Below are 24970 nucleotides of genomic sequence, written 5' to 3'. Positions count from 1 at the left end.
GATTCCTGCCTACCTTCCCATATACAGCGATTTGTCACCACTAAGTGACAGTTACTGAAGCGGTGACCCTGCTTGTGCCCTGGGGGAGCTGAAGTAAAAAGGATGACGATGAGGTGATGAAATGGGATTAGGTAAGTATGTCGTTATCTCCCCTCACCTTCCACCTTTTCGCCTTCCTCTTTGGCTTCTTTCATTCCAATCAGGTAGTTCCCAGTGGTGCCCCCTGCCCCTCCCTCCATGGCTTCATCCTTCTGTTGTCGCCCTCCGCCATGGCCTGTGGCCCCCTACCACCTCCAGCAGTCATTGGCTTGCCCTCATGGCCTGTCAGCCATACTAGCTTTGTCGCCGGTCATGGATGCTATTTCTCTGCAGCTTCAGAGGACCTCTGCGCCATGTACACCTATGCTAGGTGGAGGGCTTTGCACCTCTCCAGCTCTACACTCCCGGGGGACTCTATGTGCCTTAGTCATGCACCTCTGGAAGGATCAGTACTGCTGGTTTGCATCCTGGCTCCTGGGCCCTCACAAGCCATGGTCAGAAGGTGGGACACTGATGGGCATCATGGCACTGATGCCCGTGGTGGCGCACCTCTAATGGGCTCAGAGGCAGGAATCCCTCTGGCCAGCTAGGACTTCCTCTGACTCGGTCAACTTCTCTAATGGGGGACCAGGCTTGTAGCCTATACAGGCTACAGTTGGAAGTGGGTCTTCCTGTCAGGGTACTGGAGGGAGTCCTTGCCATCCCACAGTCCTTTGCATAGAAAAGTGTGGGGCCCTCTCAGACAAGAATCAACTAATATCCACTGTATGGCCCCCCCCTGTGTGGTAGTCTGACATTCCTGGGTACTGGAAACCTGGCTACCTCTTACCGCTTACCGCTTTTGTATTAGCTGTAGAGATAATTCCTGAGGCGGAGAATGTCCATGGCTAGGGGTACACAGTTTTCTATGATCAACACCGTTACCCTAATATGATCTGGAGGTTAGATGCCCCCTCTCCCTTAGTCTATTTTGAGGCAGGGCACCAAATATTAGTGAACTCCTTCACTCAGGATCAGCGTCTCAGGCTCACTGGTCTCTCAACTGAAGTGGGCGAGGTGCCCTCTTTGACAGCTTCTCACCATCTACAGGAGTCAGTTATGCCTACTGTGTTTTTTCATGTGATGCAAAGAACCTCCTTCGGATACAGGTGCACGTGTACCCTGTACTTAGCATGGTGGAGAAGATACTACAAGTACATTTTCTCTACCTAGGAGAAGTAATTGTTGTACAGTAAGGCTGCACCTGTCATGACTCCAGGTATGGGCGATCATCTACTGCCTCATTACCCCCTTCCATAGGATGAGTAACTGGTTGTATTGTGAATCTCTGTATCAAACATGACTGCACAATTATGATAAGCAGTCTCCATCGCGTCACCTCCTTTCATAGGAAGGATCTTCGTGGTACTCTGAATCTCCGTCGGATATGACTACACAGCAATGACAACAATTGTCCGTCTCATTAATAATAATCTTTATTTATATAGCGCCAACATATTCCACAGCGGTTATAAGACAGGGAACAGAAACAAAACCACGGTTATATCTAGTAATCAATTAATGGAAACCGCAGGGGTGAGGGTCCTGCTCCAACAAGCTTACATATTACAGATAGTTGGGTGATACAGAAGGTAAAGGGGCTGGGGATGTGAAAGGTATGGTGAGGTGGAGAGTGAGGGATGCTATACACATAGACAGTGGTCAAAATTGAGAAGTATAGTGGCTGAATCGGTATGACTGCAGGGGGCGTTTAATGGTGGCTAGCAGGGATTGCAGTCAGTAGGACAGGGAGCATATTATCAGGTGGTGTACAGAGGGGTTTGGTTTAGGGGATATGGTATGCCTTCCTGAAGAGGTGCGTTTTTAGAGCACGCCTGAAGTTTTGTGTGTCAGGAATTGTCCGGATAGTTTTGGGTAGCACGTTCCAGAGGACTCATGCTGCTCTTGAGAAGTCTTGGAGGCAGGATTGAGTGGTTCGAGTTAGAGGGGCACTTAGTCTGATTTCATTAGCGGAGTGGAGGGCCCGGGCTGAGTGGTGGATTGAGATGAAGGGCGGCGCGGTGCTGTGGAGGGCTTTATTAATGAAAGTAGTGAGTTTAAATTGAATTCTGTATTTGACGGGCAGCCAGGGCAGAGGTGTCCGAGTAGCGACTGGACAGGAGGATGAGCCTGGCTGCCACATTCAGGATGGATTGGAGGGGGCAGAGTCTGGCGCGGGGGTGGAGGGGGCAGCGATGAGCAGCGAGTTGCAATAATCGAGGCGGGAGTGGATGAGGGCAACAGTGAGTGTTTTTAGTGTGTCCACGGTAAGAAAAGAGTGGATTCTTGCGATGTTCTTGAGTTGCAGCTGACATGTTCGGGCCAGAGACTGGATATAGGGGGTAAAGGAGAGATCAAATTCGAATATGACCCCAAGGCAGCGGGCATAGTGTCTGGGAGTTATGGTGATGCCACGCACTGAGATGGAGATGTCAGGATGAGGTCAGTTAGTCCAGTCACACAGGACTCATGTCATGATCATAAATGGAGCTATCAGGCCATCATGTCACCTTCTCAAGATATAAATGTATTACGCCTGGATTCTACACTGATATGATTATGCAATATATAAAAGCGTAAAGCCGCCTTTACTACCCCTCAGGCAGAATGAATGAATTACTGCCAAAATCTGTATCTGACATCATTATATAGTGTATGTAAGTGCCAGACGGCCTCCTTGCCTCGTCCATAGGTGGAAGAATGGTATTGCTGCTCAGCTCTGTATGTAATGGACTAGGTGGTGATTGCAAGTTTAGGCCACCTCATCCCCCTCTCCCTGTGTAGAACAATTATATTACAGCCCCACTGTAAGGTAGTGATTGCCGTCTCAATCAGCCACATTAAATCTGTCATATGACGTGTAACTCTTCTACCACTGGCATCCGTACGGGACATGGTTGTGCAGTGCTTGCTGCCATCAGATTGTCACTTTTCCCTCTTCATGGAGGAGTATCTTCTTTACTGTGTGATACAGTATCCACATGGTAGCAGTACTACCTCCATACCACAGTTACATTATGGCTACATTCTACATAGCAGGATCTGTCAGTCTGGGGAGCATCAGATTGGCTTCCTTATTTTCTCTTAGGAAGGCATCATCCTACAGTATGTTGCTACACTCCGTCTCCCATTAACTATGCTATTTTTGCTGAATAGCCAGAAGGATAATTGCATACAGTCAGTCCATATCTAGCATGGTTATACCATGTTCTCAAATATCGGTCAGCAGGTATCTTTGTAACCACATAGTTATTCCTGGTGCCAGACAGCTCATTTCCTCCTACCGCAGAGCAGGTTATCATATACCTACTGAACTCTGGCTTATTCTAAGTCGCATCTGCCATATAGCCTCATTAACCCCTGCTATGAGGGAGTATTTACGTTGCGGTTAATCTCGGTACCGGCAGCTCTTCCAGTATTTGCCTTCTCATTCTCCCTAGGTGGAGCAGTTCTCAATTGCGAATTGCCCTCCCATTTCAGGCTGTGTTTCTCATATTCATGCTGCTCAGAGCTAGTATTGATCATTAATCCTTTACTCCCTCCATACAATACATATCACTCTTCGCTAGAGTCTAAAGAATCTTGGTAGCAAAGTAGTTGAGGCTGAAGAGTACGATGAGACGCCCCGATTTCAAATCCAACCTTTCATGATTACAATTTTTTTGCCCCTGAGAAGGGCATTCTATGGACGAGGCTTCATGAGACTTGTCTGGGTAAGGCCGCATGCACACAGACGGGTCGGATTCCGCATGCGATCTTTCTCCAATTACCTCACTCTCCTCTTCTGGAAGCCATCCCGTCTGGACAGAACAATAGAACTGAGACTTGGCGCATCATGAATCTTGTTCTTCTCCAGTGTTATTCACTTTCCAATGGGACTATTGCCCCTCTAAGGGAATTCCGGTCATTCCCTTTTGTCGTTCCAGAACAGATCCCACAAGAATCCTTCCTTGGGATCATCATCTAGGTTCTTCTCGGTACCCTTCTGTTTTTCAAGCAGACCTATTTAGTTTGTTCTCTGCTCTAGGCCATTTGAAGCAGACTGCAGCACTGACCTACCTGGTCAACCGGGTAGACCAAAAAGAACAACCCATTGTCACGGCCATATCATCAGCATCCAGCGTACTGTTGCAAATTAAGGTCTTCTGACTTTATGCATCCAGTAGTAGACAGTCGGAGAATCAGCATCAACGCAGCTCTTCTGACCTTCTCCATCCAAGAGCAGTCCAGATTGTGGGTCCTGTAATTCTGAAGAAGGTCAAGATGGAATCTTTTTTTCAGTGTTGGTTCAACCATGGTCGTAGTCTACCTTTTTTGGCAAACTAGAGAACGCATAGTACTTTCCTCTTTAGCTTTTCTCACCTGTTTCTCAGCCCCTTTAAGGATCTAGTCTGTCTCTTCCCTCAGCTTCTACAGAAATCAGTTATCCTTGGCAAGCATGGCTCTGATTGCACCTACCACCGGCTAGTCTGTCCATATCTGTTCTCAACACGGCGTACCTGTTAAAGGACAAGGGCATCACTCTCCCTAATTGATACCATCCTACTAAAATTACAGGCACTTTCTTGACAATCTGCCTTCCTAGTGATAGGAACACTTTCCAGTCTTCATTATCTCTAAATCCTACAGTATACATTACTTAGCAGCCGCAGGTGGACCTGTCACTTACTCATGCCCACTGGGAACAACAGGCTGACCACACCACCATATCTTTTTCCTACCCGCTTGGGTACTGTTCTAGAAAGTCCTAAGGTCTTGAAGTGTCCCCCAATGACACGAACAAGAAAACTGGATTTTTGTTACTTACCGTAAAATCTCTTTCTCGTCACTTTCATCGGGGGGAAAAAAAGATCCTCAATCTGGCCTGGTTTTTACCTAGAACTGTTTGTTTTCTGGCCATCATCTGTATTGATCGCCTTCAATTGTGCTAATTTGTTCTGTCCTACTGCTTATGTACAAAGCGATTTATCTCAGTGCCTGCAGGAGAGGTATAGCTGGAGGGAGGGACGAACTTTCTTTGCTTAGTGTCTGCCTCCTAGTGGCAGCAGCTATACCCAATGTGTCCCCCAATGAACATGATGAGAAAGGAATTTTACTGTAAGTAACAAAAGTCCTCTTTTGGTGCCCAAAGCAACCAATCACAGCACAGCTTTCATTTCTTAAATTGCTGTGACAAAATGAAAGCAGAGTTGTGATTGGTTGCTTTGGGCACCGAAAACAGTTTTTCATTGAGACAGTTTTGATAAATGTCGCACTATATGGTGCCACTGTGTGAGAACATGTCCTTACCTAGAAGTATTTCTTCTGTAACATGACAAATGATGGAACATAGTAATATTTGTTTCTCACAGATTTCGTATGAATCCATTAGATACAACCTCTACGTACCACATTTTAAAAACCGAGGCTCATGGAGTTACATATCATTTTGATGAGCGCTGTATTACAGATCCTTACATCCCAAATCCATAGTAAGCTCATTTTCTGGTGGAACAGATGTGGAGATATGATATGATTGACGGATTGATACTGTTTTTAACATCAGTATAAAGTGATCCTTAAAATGGAGAGCGTCTGTCTATAAACCGGTCAGCCATAACATTTAAAAGCACTGGCAGATGAAGTGCATTCACACAGGCGATTCTCTTGCGCAAGTTCCATTCGATATGGACTGAACTCGCACGGGAAAATAACACATTCCTTTCAATGTGTCCAGTCACATGAGCGATTCTCCTCTCGCAGCATTGCTGTGAGATTGAAAAATTCCTGCATGTCCTATTTTTGGGCAATTCCCAAAGTAATCGACCATTATTTCCTATGGGAGCTCTAAAAAACAAATTTACATGGAAGTGCGATGCAATTTTTATCATTGAAACCACTTGTGATTTTTTTAAAGCATTTTTTTCTTTTTCACTTGCAAGTACATAGATGTGATGTGTTTTTTCAAGCAAAAATGCAACACACTTGTACCCAGAATCACTACCCTAAAGCCTCCCTCACACAGGCGTTTGCACTGAACGCAGCATTTTCCAACGCTACAATTTCAGCAGCGCTGGCATGCATTATACCAGGGTTTTTGGCTGTGTTTTCAGCACAGCTGATAACGCAGCCAAGGAAGCTGAAAAAAAATTAAATACTCACCCAGTGGGCACCATCCCTGCAAGCTTCTAGGCACTTGTCTGTGCTTGCAGAGCATCTCTTAGTGGTAATGCCTCCAGCAAGAGATTGCTCTGATTGGCTGAGCCACGAGCCATTCATTATTTCATGCAATGGCTGTGATTGGTACATCCAGTGCTGGCTGTGATTGGTACTGGATTAGCCAATCAGAGCAATCTCTTGCTGAAAGCTGGGTCTTCAAAGCCCGTCACTAGCAAAGGATCCTCTGACAAGTGCCAAGAGCCCCAGAAAGCACTGCCAGGGACCCGAACAGCGCCAGCATCGGTGAGTAGAACTTTTTTTTTGGTAGTGCCGCTAGCGCTGCATTAAGTGCTGCCCAAAACGCTGCACCAAGTTACACCGCATTTTCAGCAGCACTGCTAATGCTGCCCATTCATTTCAGTGGGCGACGCAGGGCTGAAAACGGCCAAAGATAGGACATGCATCACTGTCAAAGCGCAGTGTTGAAGATTTACACTTGTGTGAACAGCCCCATTGAAGTGAAGGGAGCGTTGTAAAACAAAAAGGCCAGGGCAGGGGGGGCTTAAGAGTGAGATATCGGTCACATTTTCACGGACTGATATCATACTCTCCCAAGTGAATGCACACTAAAATAGATTGTCTGGTGACAATGGCACCTCTCAGGGGTGGGATATATTAGATAGCACGTGATAAGTCTGTTCTTGAAGTTGATTTCTTAGAAGGAGTAAAAATGGGCAGGTATAAGCATCTGAGCGACTGTGCCCAGAGCCAAATTGTGATATCTGGAAAACTGGGTCAGGGCATCTTTAGAATGGCAGGTCTTGTGGGGTGATCCCAGTATGCAGTGGTTAGTACCTACCAAGGAAGGACAACCATTTAACCAAGGCATGTGCGGGCAGAGAAGGTTGCCCATCTGGTCCGACCCCACAGAAGAGCTAAAGATAAGGTACTGAAAAATCTCCTGTTGGCCAGCGCACACAGGGCACCACAACTTGCTGTCTATGGGGTCATGTAGTCACAGAATAGATAACTCCTGGTGACCCCTCTCCACCTCAAAAATGGGCATGTAAACGTCAGAACTTGACCACGGAGCGATGGAAGAAGATGGGCTGTTCTGATTAAACATGTTGCAAACATTGCTGAGGAATGGATGATAAAAATGACAAAGAGGTCAAGCTGATGGCTTGTCCTCCAAATTCCCCAGATCTCATTCCAATTGGTCATCTGTGGGATGTGCTGGAAAAACAAGGCCAATCCATGGAGGCCGCAGCACTCAACTTACAGGACTTAAAGGATCTTCTGGACACCTTCAGAGTTCTTGTGGAGCCCACGCCTCAGTGGGTCAGAGCTGTTTGGCGGCATGAGAGAAGGGCCTCCACAGTATTAGGGTGGTGATTTTAGTGTTATGGCTGATCGATGTATAAGGCTAGGTTCACAAGATAGTTCACATTGGATGTATACACTGGGAAATTCCTTCAACATATATGTGTACCATGCCCATAGACTGTCATAACCTATGACTAAAGAGTGCCCCTTTGGCATACATTTGGCTTACATATTGCAGGTTATCTTTGCTTCTGCTGTATTGAAAAAAAAAGCAATAGTGACCCCCTGAGACCCATATACTTACCCCCTCCTCCTCGCTGAAGCACCGCTGCTCCTCTGCTCGGCGCTGCTGCTGGCGCTGATCCCAGGTGCACACTGTGACGTTAGTGTGCTGCCGGACACCACCTCCTCCTGCTCTCACGGAACCAAGTAGGAGATGTCAGTGGAGGAGGATGCCAGGTGTACATTGACGTCACAGTATGCACCTGGATCAGCGCAGCTAGCAGCGCTGCTGAATGAATGCCGGCAGAAGAGCCCCAGCCCCTGCTGGTATTCACTAACGTGGTGAGCAGCCGACGGCGGCGCGTGCCAGCAGGGAGGGCTCTGTGTGCCAGCTCTGGCACGCATGCCATAGGTTCGCCACCACTGGTCTAGGGTATACATTCAGCGGCACCATTTGAGGTATTCTGCCAAACAAATATCCAAAAGCAGTGTGAACAGCACCTAACATGACAAAAGATTGGTAAAACTAGTGGTTTATCTTAAAGGGGGTGTCTTACTTCTAGCTCTTCTGCAGACAGTGTTCTGGGTTGGTACTGCAGGCTGAATACTATTAAAGTGAATGGGAATCAACGTGCCGTACCAACCCGGGCCACTGCGTAATGTATGGAGCTGTCTGCAAAACAGCTACGGTAGAAGTGGGACAACCTCTTTAAAGCATGAACCCAGGGCAGACAATAATCTTGCTTATGGTTCATTTTCAGAGCTAGGCCCATTGTTTGTGTTCCATTTTATGCCATGCCCTGTTGCTTCTCTTCCACTTGCTGAACCAACAGCATGCCTAACCAGAAATGCCAATAGTACCCTGGCACTGCCAGGAATTCATTATTTTCAAAATTAATCACTTATCCAAATTGTGCATAGAAATCAAGCATAACAGCTTATACCTTCTGGTTGTTCAAGGGTTTTTTAACCTTCCATTCTTTGTTCATATCAGAGCCGGCCGTAGGTCAAATGGTGCCCTGTGCGGATTTGTTTTTAGCGTCCACCCTGTCATAAGAAAAACTATATATATAAATATGTATACATTGCACTGATAGGCAGTCTGTCTGTATTCTGCTTGTGCAGAGAGCAGCAAGATAGCAGCATACCCTCACCAGAACTGCTCAGTGAACAATTACTGTCCCAGAACCAAGCTCACCACATAAATACAGCAATAGAATAAATCTCCGTACATAAATACAGTTTCAGAACCAAGCTCCTAACATAAATAAAGCTTGGTACATAAATGCAGCCACAAAACCAACCTCAGCAGTACATAAATACAGCACCAGAACCATGCTCATAACAAAAATATACCCCGGAACCAAGCTCATAACAAAACAATATAGTAGCAGAATTAAGGCTAATCTGTTGTGGGGACGCTGATGGGCTGAAGGCAGCGCCTCAGAACATCATTGGGGAGGAGACAGAGGATGATGATTCATGAAGCTCCGGAAGAAGATCATCTGGACAGGTGGACCTAAGAGGGGGTGATTGCCCCCAGATTACATCTGCTTACTGCCCCTAGACATGTGGTATATGGGCAGACACCTGCTTTTCTTCAGATCCCCTATGTTCCTTTGTAATTGGGCGGAGGTTTCCTGGGGTATACAGCAAATATAAGGCTCTAGTGTAATGTAATCAAAGCCTAAACTGAGCATATATGTGAGCTTACTGCATAAGTAACCTTCATCACTTCTCCACCACCCTGCTTCTAAAGGGTGCCTGGTGTACGATGGCCTGAATGTGCCTCCTTCTAGGGGCATGCAGATATATGTGACTTGTCAGGCAGCATCCTGTGACAGTACAGTTTGTCCTCTCCGCCTGATCTACATTTTGTTATGGGAAATGCCAGATAATTCGGTTTTACTCATAATCTGCTACCGGAACGTTATATAAAACTATGTGCGACCAAACAGCAGATAAAATGGCAAATATGACAAAATATGCTATGCTAGTGTCGGTGATTTAGAAAGAAAATGTATAAGTGACGCTCCCATTATATAGTCTTATAGGGGTTGTATGTATTGTCAACATCTGCTGGCGTGCCTGGATTTGCATGTACTATGTGGAAAATGGATTGCACCCTGCAGGAGTAATGGGGTACTTGTCTATATAGGGGATATGGCATCTCAAAAGGTCAACGCAACAAAACTTGTGTAATAATCACACACACAAATTCCAAGTCGTTTTTGTCACTTTTGATGTCTAAGATAATATTTCTATTTTAAATAACTGAATAACTCTAGGGAATATTGATTGCTGCAAATGTCATGTTTGTCACATGAGGTTTTTTGTGGTTGTGTAATCCCTAAAAGATGATGTGCGCTGTGGAAATTGTTACATTGCAGTCATATGTACTTTCATTATGCTACATGTATTAAATTGGTTCTATGAGGCGTCCTATCTGGGGGCAACTCAGGATAGAGGGGGGAGATACTGAGCTCAGGTATACATACCATTTTTCCCCCAAAAGAAGACCCTGTCTTATATTAATTTTTGCCCCAAAAGAGGTGCTAGATCTTATTTTCGGGGGATGTCTTATTATGCTTACCTAGCTGGCACGGTCTGGGTCCCTCTTGCACGTCTCTGGCGTTGCGGCACGCTTGTTGCAGTCATCAGCTGCTGACAGAAGATCGCTTCCTGGTAATAGGGTTCATAAACCCCGCCTCCAGAAAGCGATGGGTCTGATTGATTCTCGGGTGCCACAGCTCAGCCAATTAATAAAGCACTTGAAGAACCAATCGCAGCCATTGCATTGGTTCATTGACCGCTGCATTGATTGGCTCGGAGAACCAAACAGAGCCATCACTTTCTGGTGGCGGGGCTTACGCACCTCGTTACCAGGAAGACCTCTTATGTCGGCGGCTGAGGACTGCAAGCAAGCCTGCCAGAACTCAATGGACCAACGGAAGGGACATGGACAAGCTTGCTAGGTAATGTATTGTTTTTTTTTCTTTTTATGTAGTGTAGCTAGGGCTTATTTTCAGGGGTAGGGCTTGTATTTCAAACCACCCACTTTTCCCCCTGAAAATAAGGGTAGGGTTTATTTGAGGGGCGGGGGGTGAAACAGGGTAGTTTTCTGCTATTTGATTCACAATCTTCATGTGTGTTTAACTGATGCCAGGCCTCAGAAAGCCTGTGAGTCCTGCTTCCCCAGCCCATAGACAGAGAAAGTCTGTGAGTCCTGCTTCCCCTACCTACACATAGAAAAAGCATGTAAGTCCTGCTACCCACACCTACACATAGAGAAAGCCTGTGAGTCCTGCTCCCCCAGCCTATACATAGAGAGAACCTATGAGTCCTGCTTCCCCAACCACCCATAGAGAAAGACTGTGAGTCCTGCTACTCCCACCTACACAGAGAGCCTGTGAGTACTGATACCTCGCCCACTCATAGAGAAAGCTAGTGAGATCTGCTTCTTCCGCCTACACATAGAGAAAGCCTGTGAGTCCTGCTTCCCCAGCCTACATGTAGAGAAAGCCTGTGAGTCCTGCTCCCCCAGCCTACACGTAGAGAAAGTCTGTGAGTCCTGCTCCCCAGCCCACACATAGAGAAAGCCTGTGAGTCCTGCTTCCCCAGCCTACATGTAGAGAAAGCCTGTGAGTCCTGCTCCCCCAACCTACACGTAGAGAAAGCCTGTGAGTCCTGCTCCCCCAACCTACACGTAGAGAAAGCCTGTGTGTCCTGCTTCCCCCGCCTACAGCAGGGGAGCTTGAAGCGGGAGAAGCAGGACTCACAGGCTTTCCCTATGAGTGGTTGAAGGTAGCAGAACTCACAGACTTTAGCCAGTCTCACAAGACCGTATGGTATAACGCTGCGTAAAAATTGCAACATATTACTAGCGTGTGGAGATGCGTTTCACAGCATTTTTGATCGCATACGCCTGTGCATGCTGGCGTATCTCATGCACGCTGTCTTGCACTGGTTTCTTCTGTTTTATTTTTACTTTACTTCTATTGTCTCTTAGCATCGTTGTGTAAAAGTGTCGCACACATGCATTGTAATTGCATAAGTACGCACCCATAGAGGTCAATAGGGCCCTGTTGCACGTAATATGCGGTGAAATATAACCTGCTGCATTCTTTTTACACGCATGTTGCAGACAATGAATATACACAAGTGTGAGTGGAACAGTGAAAATCAATGTAAATGAATTGCCACAATTTACCATAAATTAGACGCACGTACATCGTGCGCGTAATACACAATATAAATACGCTCGTGTGAGCGCGGCCTTTATCTGTGTGGGTGGAGGCAGCAGGACTCGCATCCTGGCAATATTTACACAAGTTTATACATGAAAATCCTGACCTAAAGAGTAAAAAACTATCCATCCCCAATCTCAACGCCATCAGATACGGGCCGCCATGTTTTATTGTGATGCTGCCCTTAGTATATTTGTTGGAAGGCCTCAGCGCTTCTTATCCATGTAGGAGATAATGGAATCATTACTTTCCTGGCGCCTGGTATTTCTACCAGCTCTATCTGAGGCTGGTGTAACTCTGATTATCTCGGTCATCTCCGGGCCTCCTTATTGCAGCTGACGGGACCTCAGCTCCCTCTGGGCATTCAGCTTCACACGGCGGGCTGATACCTACCTGCCGGGCATCATCCTCTGCTACTCTGCTACTCAAATGACTTGTTCTGCTGCATGCAGACACACATCGGCACTAATGCACAGCAGGTAGAGTCAGCGGAGAGGCGTCCTCGCCCATGATGTCTGTATGCCTGCTTGTCCCCTGGGTGCTGGCATCACTTCACATACCTGTCGTCTCAGAGGACGTCATGACAAAATAATGTATTCCTCATATTCTGTTTTTGTCCTTTTAATATGTCACTACTGTCATGGGTGTAACTACCAGGGTAGTGGGTAAAGCAACTGAGTGCGCCCATTTCTACTCTGAAGGTGCTACAGTTAGTGATGACTATGGAAAGATGGTGTGGGAAATTGAATATGGCTTCAGGTTTTACCTGCTGTGTTTGCATTATCTCTTCTCTGTGACATTGCTAAATTAGTCCCGTATTGTGACATCACGTGTGCATTTTACATCAGTATATATTGTTTTCCTATGCTGTGAGGTCACAGCTACATGCTGACCTCTTTATATGTCTTATGCTGTCATATCATGGTGCACATTAACCCTGTACTGTGGCATCCAAATTCATATAATTCATGTGATGTAACTGAGGAGATTACCCTGTACTGTGACATAATTATGTACATTATCCCTGTACTGTGCCATTGTCTACATTATCCCTTTATTGTGACATCATTGTCTGCATTCTCCATTTAATGTAACAATACTGGGTGCATTATCTCTTTAAGATGACGTTAAAGTGTGCATTATCCGTGTAAGCTCATATCACTGCATGCTTTATCTCTGAATATATGACATCTAGGTATATTATCTCTGTATTGTGACATCACTGTGTGCAGGTTTGTTGTACCGTGACATCACTGTGAGCATTTTCCATATACTGTGACATCATTGTGTACCTTATCATTGTACTGTGACATGATTGTGTGCATTGTCCCTGTAATGTTACATAATTGCGTCCATTATCTTTTTACTGTGACATCATTGTGTGCATTCTCCCTGTAATGTGACATCTGTGTACATTATCCCTGCAAAAGAACATCATTGTATACATTTTCCTGTACTGTGACATCACTTTGAGCATTGTCCATCTGTATACATTATCATTGTACTGTGACATCATTGTGTGTATTGTCTCTGTAAAGGGACATCACTTTGTTTATTTTCCTGAACAGTGACATCACTGTGTGCGTTATCCACTTACTGTGACATCAGTGTGTACATTCTCTCTGAACAGTGACATCACTGTGTGCGTTATCCACTTACTGTGACATCAGTGTGTACATTCTCTCTGAACAGTGACATCACTGTGTGCGTTATCCACTTACTGTGACATCAGTGTGTACATTCTCTCTGAACAGTGACATCACTGTGTGCATTATCCCTGTGTATTACAAAGACCAAAATAAGCAGAAGCTTTTCTGAATGTGCTGATAAAAGTAATCATGATGGAGTGGGTCCACAACTCCAGTTTCACTGTGAAGACCTGATGGTTATTTATTACTCCACTGCACCATGTTAAACCTACATTGCCTCCAGTGGACAGAGGTCTAGATACCACAAGGTTGGGTGCACACTACTAGGTTTTTGCTCTAAACTAGTTTGTCTCTGTTCACATAATCTTTATTAGAGGGACATTTCTGTTTATAATGGACCCATGACTGCTATAGTGGATGCATTTTTAAATGGATGGCAACGAATCCTAAAGAACCCCATACCCGTTAGAGTAAGGTTGGCCAAACTCACCTGTGTGTATTAGATGTTCGGCACATTCTTCTTCAGGGTTACAGCATTTTTGATGCCAAGAATAATGCTGCAGACTTCTCTGTTGTTGCCATTAAGATATGGGCACCCCTTGAAGAGACCAGCAATAACACTACATATATCTCGTAGCCTCTGTCTTGGCTTCTTTTGTTGATTTTGGTGGGCAATGCCACAGCCAGCCAACAATTGGCACTATATCTACCCCATTAGGAGCAGCACTATCAGCCCAATTTACTGGCAAGCAGCAATTCTCACTCTGGTGGATGTCCGTTACCACATAGATGGCCATTCATCGAAATAACCGCCATGTAATACTACATCTTTGCAGAAAAGGCTCCTGTAATGGACATGTAGGACTGGCCAAATCAGATTTTTGCCAGGGCACCTAAGGAGTCGGGCCGCCACCTCTTAAATTAATAGGTTGTCTGTTATAAATCCTACCTTTCAAGCCGCCTGCACATAGGTGTATTTTTGCTGTGGAATCCACGGTGGGTATCCGCACCGCGGATCCGCAGCAAAAACAGTCCATTGCATGCTATGGGAAATCGATTCTTCCTACACACGAGCGGAAATCATCTGCGGTTTCCACTCGCGGAGGAAAAAATCACAGCATACTCCATTTTTACACGGATTCTACGCCAACGGCTTCCATTGAAGTCAATGGAAGCCGCCTGACCCGCCTGATCTGCAATTAACATTGCTAACAGGTCGCATATTCCACATCATCGTCTAGCGACGGCGCGGGAAAGGTAAACATTTAAAAAAAAAAAAACGGTACTGCACATGTACGACGGTGGTTCACAGATGTAGAGAGAAAATGACAGGTACGCAGGGTTGCCGGCCGTGGTCAGAGCCGGTATCCGCTGTGGGAATCTATGTGCAGGCGGCCTCAGGACAATGATACACGGGCATATTTCAGCTGCAGTTGATGTGTCCATAATATGGGCAAGTGTCTTGGCCTGACCACTGTTTTCCTGACCTGAATTTCGGGCGTCGCAGGGATTTATGATGCTTGGAGTTTGGGTCATCACAACATTTGTTCTCCGGATCATTGCCCCATGTAAACAGGGCGGCGATCAGCTGATGAGGTCATTTTGGCTGCCAGAAAAATCATTATTGCTGGCAGCACATCTCTCCATGTGAAAGGGGAATGTACGGGCAGCAGTGATGACTGTGTATGGGGGGAATTGATCATATAAACGATTGTTTATTTGCTCCCTTGAAATCTTGTTGATCAGCGCTCGTCGTCTGGCGTGCATCTAGCTGTGTTGAGCAACCTTAAGGCTGCTATTACATAAGCACTGTTAATACTCCTGTAATAGCACTGATTGCCGGGCTTACAGGTTCAGCCCAGCAATTGTTGGGAAAATATGAGCGCTAAGAGCAGCTTTTTTCTTTAACCCCTTAGTGACCAAGCCTGTTTGCGCCTTAATGACCAGGCCAAATTTTACAAATCTGACGTGTCACTTTAACATGGAAAAACACCAGAAAGGTTTTGCACATCCAAGCTATTCTGACATTGTTTTTTCGCCACATGTTGTACTTTATTTAGGCGGAAAAAATAGACCGATAGAATTTGTGTTTATTTAGTAAAAGCGCCAAAATTGGGAACATTTTGAAAAAAATCGTCATTTTTTCACACTTCCAACTGCAATATCTTAAATATGTGCAAACGTATTATAGAAATTTTTGCTAAGATTTATATTTCCACGCGTTTAGTTTATTTTGGGCGCACATTGGAAAAACTTTCGTGTTTTTTTTAACCATTTAGGAGACGTACAAATTTAACATTACTTTTTAGCATTTTGAGGAACACTTTGTTTTCCTACACCAAGCCAAGATTGGAAAGGCTCATGAGTGTCAGAATAATAGATACCCCCACAAATGACCCCATTTTAAAAACTACACCCCTTAGTGTATTCACTGAGTATTTTGACCCCATAGTTTTTTTTCAGGAATTACCGTATATACCGGCGTATAAGGCGACGGGGCGTATAAGACGACCCCCAACTTTCACCTTATACGCCGGTATTACAGTGGAGAAAAAAAAAATCAGTACTCACCTCCCCCGGTGTTCTGTCGCGCTCCGGCAGGATGTCGCTCGCTACTCGTCCCCGGCGCAGCATTGCTTTCTGAATGCGGGGCTTGAAATCCCCGCCTCCAGAAAGCTAATACACACGCCGTCAGCCAGTTACATCCATTCAATGACATCATTGAATGGCTGTGATTGGCTAAAACACACGTGGCTTCAGCCAATCACACTATTCAATGACATCATTGAATGGGTGTGATTGCTAACACACGTGCGCCTTCAGCCAATCACAGCCATTCAATGATGACATTGAATAGTGTGATTGGCTGAAGCCACGTGTGTTTTAGCCAATCACAGCCATTCAATGCTGTCATTGAATGGCTGTAACTGGCTGACGGCGTGTGTATTAGCTTTCTGGAAGCGGGGATTTCAAGCCCCGCATTCAGAAAGCAATGCTGCGCCGGGGACGAGGAGCGAGCGACATCCTGCCGGAGCGCGACAGAACGCCGGGGGAGGTGAGTAATGATTTTTTTTTTACACTTTTTTTTTTTGTATTACCGGCGCATAAGACGACCCCCGACTTCAGAGCAGATTTTTCGGGGTTCAAAAGTCGTCTTATACGCCGGTATATACGGTAATTCAATTTAGAGGAGAAAAAGTAAAATTTCATATTTTTGCAAATCTGTCATTTTAAAGACATATTTTTTTCCTATAGTTTACATGAAAATGAGGATTTACACCCCAAAATGGATACCCCTGTTTCTCCCGTGTTCAGAAATATACCCATTGTGGCCCTAATATTATATCTGAGTCCACAACGGGGCCCAAAATGAAAGGAGTAGTCAGTGTCTTTCAAAACAGAAATTTTGCTTGAAGTCCTTTTAGGCCCCTTGCCCACTTGTAGAGTTCTTGAGCGCCCAAAACCATAGAGAACCCCCACAAATGACCCAATTTTGAAAACTAGACCCCTTAAGGAATTTATCTAGGGGTATACTGTGTATTTTAACCCCACAGTTTTTGAATAAATTCAAGCAAAGCAAAAGGAAAAATTTGGATTTTCGTTTTTTGGGCAATTCTGTCATTTTAAAAACAGCTTTTTTTGTACAGCACACATATGAAGGAAGACTTGCACCCCAAAATGGATACCCCTGTTTGTACTGTTTTCAGAAACATACCCATTGTGGCCCTAATATTATGTCCGCATGCACAACGGAGCCCAAAATGAAAGGAGTAATCGGTGGCTTTAAGAACATAGATTTTGCTTGAAGTCCTTTTAGTCCCCATTGCCCACTTGTAGAGTTCTTGAGCGGCCAAAACCATAGAGAACCCCCACAAATGACCCCATTTTGAAAACTAGACCCCTTAACGAATTTATCTAGGGGTGTACTGTGTATTTTAACCCTACAATTTTTGAATAGATCTAAGCAAAGCAGTAAGAAAAAATTACGATTTTCATTTTTTGGGCTATTGCGTCAATTCAAAAACAGGGTTTTTTTGTACAGCACATGTATAAATGAAGACTTACACCCCAAAATGGATCCCCCCGTTTGTCCCGTGTTCAGAAACATACCCATTGTGGCCCTAATAGACTTATTGGTCTATTAGGTCGCTGAGAGCATGGAGATTTTAAATTTCCTGGGCTCCCCAACTCCTGCGCATGTGTCCGGCTTTTTGCCGGCGGTCGCATGTGCAGAATTCGGGAAAGTTCATGAAGGAGGATTGCGTCGGGGTTCAAATACGCAGGCCTCTGGTAAAAAGTTTTATCTCCTCTCACCGATCGCATCGGTGAGGGGAGATGAAGCTTCAATTTTTTTTTTTAACTTTTACGTGATCGCCATTATTGGTTAACGGCGAACACGTGACCAGGAACCGCTCACCGCGGCCCCCCGTGAAATCTCCAGGCTCTTGGCTACGTTTTGTAGCCAGGAGCAGGGAGAATTTAAATTATCCTGGCAATCTACAGCTTTTGCGCTTGCGTACGCCATTTTGGCGACGGGCACGTGCACAGAAGCTGGGGTAAGGTCCGCGGCCTTATGTACGTACTTTCATCCTCCCTCACGGATATGATCCGTGAGGGGAGATGAAACGTACGCTTTTTAAACTTCTTTTTTTACTTTTTAAAACTTTTTTTTTTTTTTTACTTTTTTTACACTTTTGTTAACTTTACATGATCACTGTTATCCATTGGGTAACAGTGATCATGTCCCCAGTATAATCTCTCTGCTCCTGACTACACATGGCAGCCAGGAGCAGAGGGATTTTGAGTTTCCCGGGGCTCGAGCCCCTCTGTGCATGCGCCCGACGTCAATCATTGGGCGCGCATGCACAGAAGAGGATTTCGGGTCCCGGGACAGTGGGACATCGGGGAGGACCAAGGTGAGTATTTTCACCTCCCCTCATGGATCCGATCCATGAGGGGAGGTGAAACCGACACTTTTTAAAAAACTTTTTCGGATCGCCGTTATTCATTGGATAATGGCGATCGCGGTACCGGGGACCGCTCACCGCAGTCCCCGCTGACATCTCCTGCCTCCCGGCTACCTACAGGAGCCAGGAGATTTTAAATCTCTCGCGGCTCCGGGCCTTCTGCGCATGCGGCTGACGTAATGCCGCCTGGTGCGCATGTGCATAAGACAGGCTTCGGGGCCCGAAGCATCGGGAGAGCGGGGAGCAGTGCGGTGGACCCGGGTGAGTAATTTCAGCTGCCCTGATGGATCGGATCCATCAGGGCAGCCGAATCTTTAACTTTTTTTGCACTTTTTAAAACTTTTATGCGATCGGCGCTATCAATTGGATAGCGCCGATCGCATTGCTGGGGGGGTCCCCGCAGCCCGGGATGACAGCTCCATGCTGTCGGCTACCTGCGGACACCGACAGCATGGAGCTGTCACGTCCAGAGCCCGAGGGGCTTTATTCTCTGTAGGACGCGTGTTTTTACGTCCTCAGAGAATAAAGCCCACTTCGGGAGGACGTAAAAAGGCTATGGCCCGGTCGTTAAGGGGTTAAGGGAGGTGTTGTTCTTGGCTCGGAAAGCAATCGTCCTGAAATGGATGGCTGATGAGTCTACCTCCGTGTCGGGATGGAAAAGCCTGGTTAACCCTTTCTAATCCACTGTCTGACGTCTGAAGACATTCTGATTGAAGGCTGTACAGCTCAGATGTCAGAAGATGTCCGGCAGGAAATTCTTACTGTATATTATTGGCCGCTCTGTTGTCGGTGGCCTCTCCAGCATGTCCCGTACCGCAGTACTGGCTCTAGCCAGCAGATGGCGCCATTGCATAATGGCAGAAAGAGAACGCCCCCTAGGAAACCCTGAATCCAAAATTGGATTGTAAAGGGTTAATACTATGCTACCGTATGAAAAAGTTGTTTATCAACATCCGGCTCAATTTTAAAAAATATAGGGTCTTTGGGTAGATGCGTGTACTACTCTACATTAGCATCAATGCCACTTTATAGTCACAGAAAGCAAACAAATACTGATGCAGACTAGTTTATTTATTGTTCATCATATGCAGATTAAGGGCTAATGCCCACGTCCGGATTTTTGCCGCGTTTTACCGCAGCTATTAGGTTCTATTGAACCTAATAGTTCAATGTTCACGCTGCAGAATTCCATCGCGAAACTCCACAGCGTGTAGTCAATAGAAGCCATCTGTCACACTATACTTCCGCTGTAGTACTGCGCATGCACGCCAGCGCGTCATGCGGGAGCTGCACAGCGGATCCGGTGGTGAGTATGGGGCCTTTGGGGAGGCGCCGTGACGGACTCTGCTGCGGTATTCTGCTTGCAGAACCTGTCACAGCCGTGGGCATGAGCCCTGAAAAGGTTCTATTGTTGTAACAATGGTGTATGCGATACATACAACGGACATTACAAGCTGTAATTGACATCAAGAAACAAATGAGTACTATGTAAGGGGGGAATGCAGACGGCCGGATCGGATCAAGCTGCCAGAATTCTCACAGAGGGACGCGACCCGTGCGCCTGCAGTGACCTCCTCCGCCGTCTTCTCTCTGCTCTGCGATGTGTCGGCTGGCGCACAGCCACACATGCGCAGAGCAGAGCCGGCGCGTCAGCTGTGATATTTCCATGCGGGCCTCTGCGAGGCTCGCACAGAAATAGGACATGCTGTGATTTTTCACGCGGTCAAATCGCGGCTGTCTGACTCCATTAGGACCCTCTTTCACTGACTCAGTAGTTTTAGTGCTATTTGTCCCGAACTACAAACACCTTAGCGGTATCCCATTATAAGTCAGCAGAGTCCATTGAGCACCCCTGATGTCTTTTTTGCCGTGTTCGTATAAATGGTAGCCACAATGCAGATGTAAACGGGGCCTAAAGGTGAACATATGTTGGCAAGTGTGACCACTGCCTCTGCTGTATCTGCAGCCATGCTGTTAGCAAACCGAATAGTGCCTCTCCCATAATATCTGTCGTCGATATATCTATAGTCACAGACATAGTGCTTACCATTTACATAGCAGCTGCCACCCAGTTCTCCCAGACTCCTGAATTGCAACATTGTGCAATTATAGTGCTGATAATGGATTATACTATGTATAGGCATATTTTATTGGTTCTCAAAGGACTTTTTGCAGCCCATTGAATATACAGAATTGCAGTATGTGAGATGTATTATAGGGTTTTGTGGAAGATTTCATGTTCAGGGCCTGGGAAAGTTGAGTTACGAATCCTGCTGTTACAGCAGCAAAATTGATTGTCAAATGTAACTAGTATTAGTGATGGGGGAATGCATGTTGTTATGGGATGGACGGATGGGGAGAGCGGGGTTCACAGAGTACAGAGAGCTGGACATAGAGTAACACAGACTTGCAGAATGAGTTGTAGAGATTGGAGCAAGCAGGCAGCACAGGGAGCCGAGGAGAAGGGGTGGAGGGAGATGACGCATCATATCCAGGACCCTCCCATTCCATCCATTCACTGCAGTGGGATCATTCCTACATCCCACCTTGACTGTGGATCGAGAGGAACCTACTAGCAATGAGCATGTGTCAGGATAGCAGGGGCCCCATGCTCCTCACCTGATCTAGCCAAAGGATCTGTGCCGGGGATTGAGTAGCCTAGCCATCATAGGGACAGCAAATCTCACTGCACCAAACAGCATCGCAGGACATTATGCACTGACAGCAGCTTCTGCAGGCACCACAGCACCATCTCATGCAAGCTCCTGTTTATTCCTTTCCACTCAACTGCTCTCTCTCTACCCTGCTATCAATCCATCCGCTCCAGCCTGTCATTTCCATTTATATTCTTACCTGTCAGACATCCCCCATCTGTCTGTCTCTTTCACGATCACCTGATCCCATCTTCCTCTCTCACCTGTCTGATCAGGTGGTCAATCATTTCTTGTCTCTTGCTCTCTGCTGCTTTCTAGTCCTCTCTCTTGACTGTCTCTGGAATGTAATTGTCTGCTGTCCATCTCACAGCTGTTTTTTATGTTTCCTTGCATTGTATTACATGATTGCGTCTCACCTGTCTGACGCCATCACCTGCCCCTCTCCTACCTGCCCCTTTTATTTACACCATCCCCTCTTTTGGATGCTGTCTGCCGTGTCTTTTTCCATTATTACCTGTCTCATTACCTTTGCACCTCTGTCCTCTATGCCTTTTCCCCATATTTTGGTTGATATCGATTTGCCTCGTCTTACCTTTAGCCACCGTTTCATCATCCGGCTCGTAAATCCGTCATATTACTCTATTAGGCATCATAAAACGACGGTTGGATATTTGTAGGAACTCTCTTCTGTCTTTACTTGCTCCACCTGCATTCACCCCATTGAGGGGTAACTTCCGGGTCCTTTCTGTAGAGCAAAAATGGCATCCTTCACTCTCACCCACCTGTCTATATCTCACAGCTGGATGCTTGGATCAGCGAAAAAACACTGATGGCTCGGGATAACTCGCGGGACGTTACTCAGAAGCTCCACAAGAAATGGCTCAAGCACCAGGCGTTTATGGCTGAGTTGTCCCAGAATAAGGGCTGGCTGGACAAGATCGAAAAGGTAAGATCCTACAATGTATTGGAAGTATTGTGATGGCCCCTCGGAGAAGCCCCGAGGTGGTGGCCCTGATCTAGAGTCATACATAGACGTAAAGCTTCATCCAGTGCATTCTGTTTCCCAATTTGATTTTGCTTTGATCTAAATATTCAGAATAATCTCAATACCTTGGAGAGCAGTAACGCTCTTGGCACGTTGTAGGAATCATGGTTTTCTGAGTCCACTAAAGGTATAGCATGCTATGTGTTATTGCTTATCCCACTCAGACACCAGGGGGTGAGGGCTAGAAGATGTGCTCCAGATGCTGGCTGCCAAGGAAGGTGTCAACAAGCCACTCTGCCATGGCCATGGTATTTTTACCTATTGTTCAGCCAACAAACTAAACATTTGACCCTGGTGAAGGGAAACCTGGGAGACACAATTCCAATTCTTTTTTCAGGGCTGTAAATCCCTACACTAGAAGTCCAGGGAAGCAGTTACCCATATGTCAAACCAGTTACCCATATATCAACCCAAATGGAGCCAGCATGATCCTAGGCACTAATTCCATAGATATTCTCTCCTTCTTGTGTCAGAACGTTTTTGGTTTACATGCTCAACATCTTCAAGGACCAGGGAGGAGAAATTACTTTTGAATTTGGCAGCCAGGTTGAACTTTTTACTGGCCAGCAATATAATGTCTATAGATGTGAATAGAAAACAATTCTAAAAGTTAGGCACCCGCAAGTGTGATTGTTCTTAGTAAGAGAAACCGGGTAATCTTGTAGATATGATATCTTTTAATGGCTAACAAAAATACATGATGTTACAGCAAGCTTTCGGGTCTTCTATCGACCCTTCATCAGGCTAAATGAAACTGATTTGATGGGGCACATATATAATATACAAATGCAGAGAGGACGTCTCTCTTGATCTAAATACAAATGTTCACACTAAAATTTGAGACTGTTTTGCGCTCAAAACTTAAAACACCAGGCAAACTGAGCTGACAGATAAATACTTAATCAGTCCACTGAGCTCACGTTGGCTACTCAGTTGCTTGGATTTGTCTATCTAGACCCGCAATGCAAGAGTCCTACAAGGCCTAGTATAGAACTTCATACACCACATGGGAGCTATCATTAGATGCAAAATAAGAACTGTCCTTTAGGCCACTTTCACAGAACACAGGCATATTTTTGTGCCGTATTACGGATGAGTGTCCTGGCCCAACTGCAGGTCTACTGATCCAAACTCACACCATCATAGAAATCTACAGTGAGTTTTATTCAGTAGACCCAATGTATTGGCCAAGACACCCATCCTGAACTTTTGCACCTTGAATGCTGTCATGTCTTTCTTCTATGACTCCTCCTGATGCTGTGAGTTTGGGTCAGTTGACCCGCGTTTGGCCCGGGACACTGGTCCATTCTGAAAGCAGCTGAAGTGATTGCCAAATGTCCCTAATCCAGTTTCCTTCCTTTAGATTTGTGATGTAACTTGGGCCCAATACGTTTTTAATAATATTTATTTATGTAGCACCAACATGTACCACAGCTATGTACAAATCAAGAGCTTGCAATCAATTTTTAAGCCCAGTTTACGGTGCTGGTATTTAATAGCCATGATCTCCTGCTGACATCGGTTTCCCATGTTTTCCCGGAACATGTTCAGGCTACATAGAATATAATGTTATGTACAATAACGTAACGAACGCAGCGTCCTGTAAGGGTCACGGTCTATTTATATCCCCGATCTGTTTTCTGATAGTTCTGGGTTCCAATGTTTTATTTTTGGTTGCTTATGTAATTCCCGGTAACCAGACACCCACGTCCTGCATGTATGACTCTATACTGAATTTCGGTACATTTTCTGCAGTTATTTGTTTTGGATTTGGCTCTTCTCAGTAACTTCAGTGCTTGGCATTACTGTATGCAAATTACAATATGCTTCTTCGTGCTTTAATATATGGATGGATTCAACACGACAGCCAGTGTCAGCCTAATGCCAGCTGTGCAGTGCCAGGGCCGATTATAGCACTGCATACCCCTCTGGCAGGATATCCTGGAAGATGCAACACTTACACAGTAAACAGGGCACTTGCTTTGAACGTAGCGGGCGTAGGGATTTTGGATTTTGCTGAAGCTGTCAGTATTGTTGGATCCGTAGGATGAAGACATGCCAAGATTCCTCTAAACATTTTATTCCAGAGATTAGCATATTGCTGCAGTGTCGGTGGAAGCCAGTTTATTTCTACATCACTATACAATATTTCTCCCGGCTCCACGGCTGCAGCCGTTATTTATATTTGTGCAGCTTGTCCTTATCGGAGGTCAGCAACAATGCACTGTGTCTATGTATGTTATCCAAGAGCTTGTAATTAGACGCCTCTGACAATTAAGTTATGTTGAAACTATGTATCTTCTTGTATACTAATAGGAATTAATAGCATTTATTAAAGGGGCTGTCTTGGATTTGAAAAAGGGTCTTTTTTCCTAAAACCGATGCATGGACTAAGACTGGTATTGAAGCCCAGCCCCATGCAACTGAATGAGGATTAGCTGCAATACCAGTCACAGCCTGAAACAAGAGGGGCGCTGTTTACTGGATGAAAAAGCAGACCCTTTTTTTCTAATCCCCCACCCCCTTTTAAACCTTTAAAGACCAGCAATAGTTCTATTTTTTGTGCCATATTCTGTATTGAAAAACGTGAAAAATTTTTAAACTAGAGGGAAATAGGAAAAAATCCACAATTGCGCTATTGTTT

At 45.5% G+C, this 24970-nt stretch overlaps 1 protein-coding gene across 1 annotated transcript in view; it reads left to right on the top strand.

Moving 5' to 3' along the window:
- The window catches only part of SPTBN4 (spectrin beta, non-erythrocytic 4), a 130439-nt gene that overhangs the window by 58123 nt on the left and 47346 nt on the right, over positions 1-24970 (top strand). Inside the window, exon 20 of the mRNA XM_066581209.1 lies at positions 22081-22227. Within this exon, the coding sequence (XP_066437306.1) occupies positions 22081-22227 (147 nt within the window). The remainder of the gene's footprint in view (positions 1-22080; positions 22228-24970) is intronic.

Source organism: Eleutherodactylus coqui, chromosome 10, assembly GCF_035609145.1.
Source record: "Eleutherodactylus coqui strain aEleCoq1 chromosome 10, aEleCoq1.hap1, whole genome shotgun sequence".
In the NCBI taxonomy this organism is placed as follows: domain Eukaryota; kingdom Metazoa; phylum Chordata; class Amphibia; order Anura; family Eleutherodactylidae; genus Eleutherodactylus; species Eleutherodactylus coqui.
Note: the sequence above shows the minus strand (reverse complement) of the source record. Positions and strands in the feature narration are given on the sequence as shown.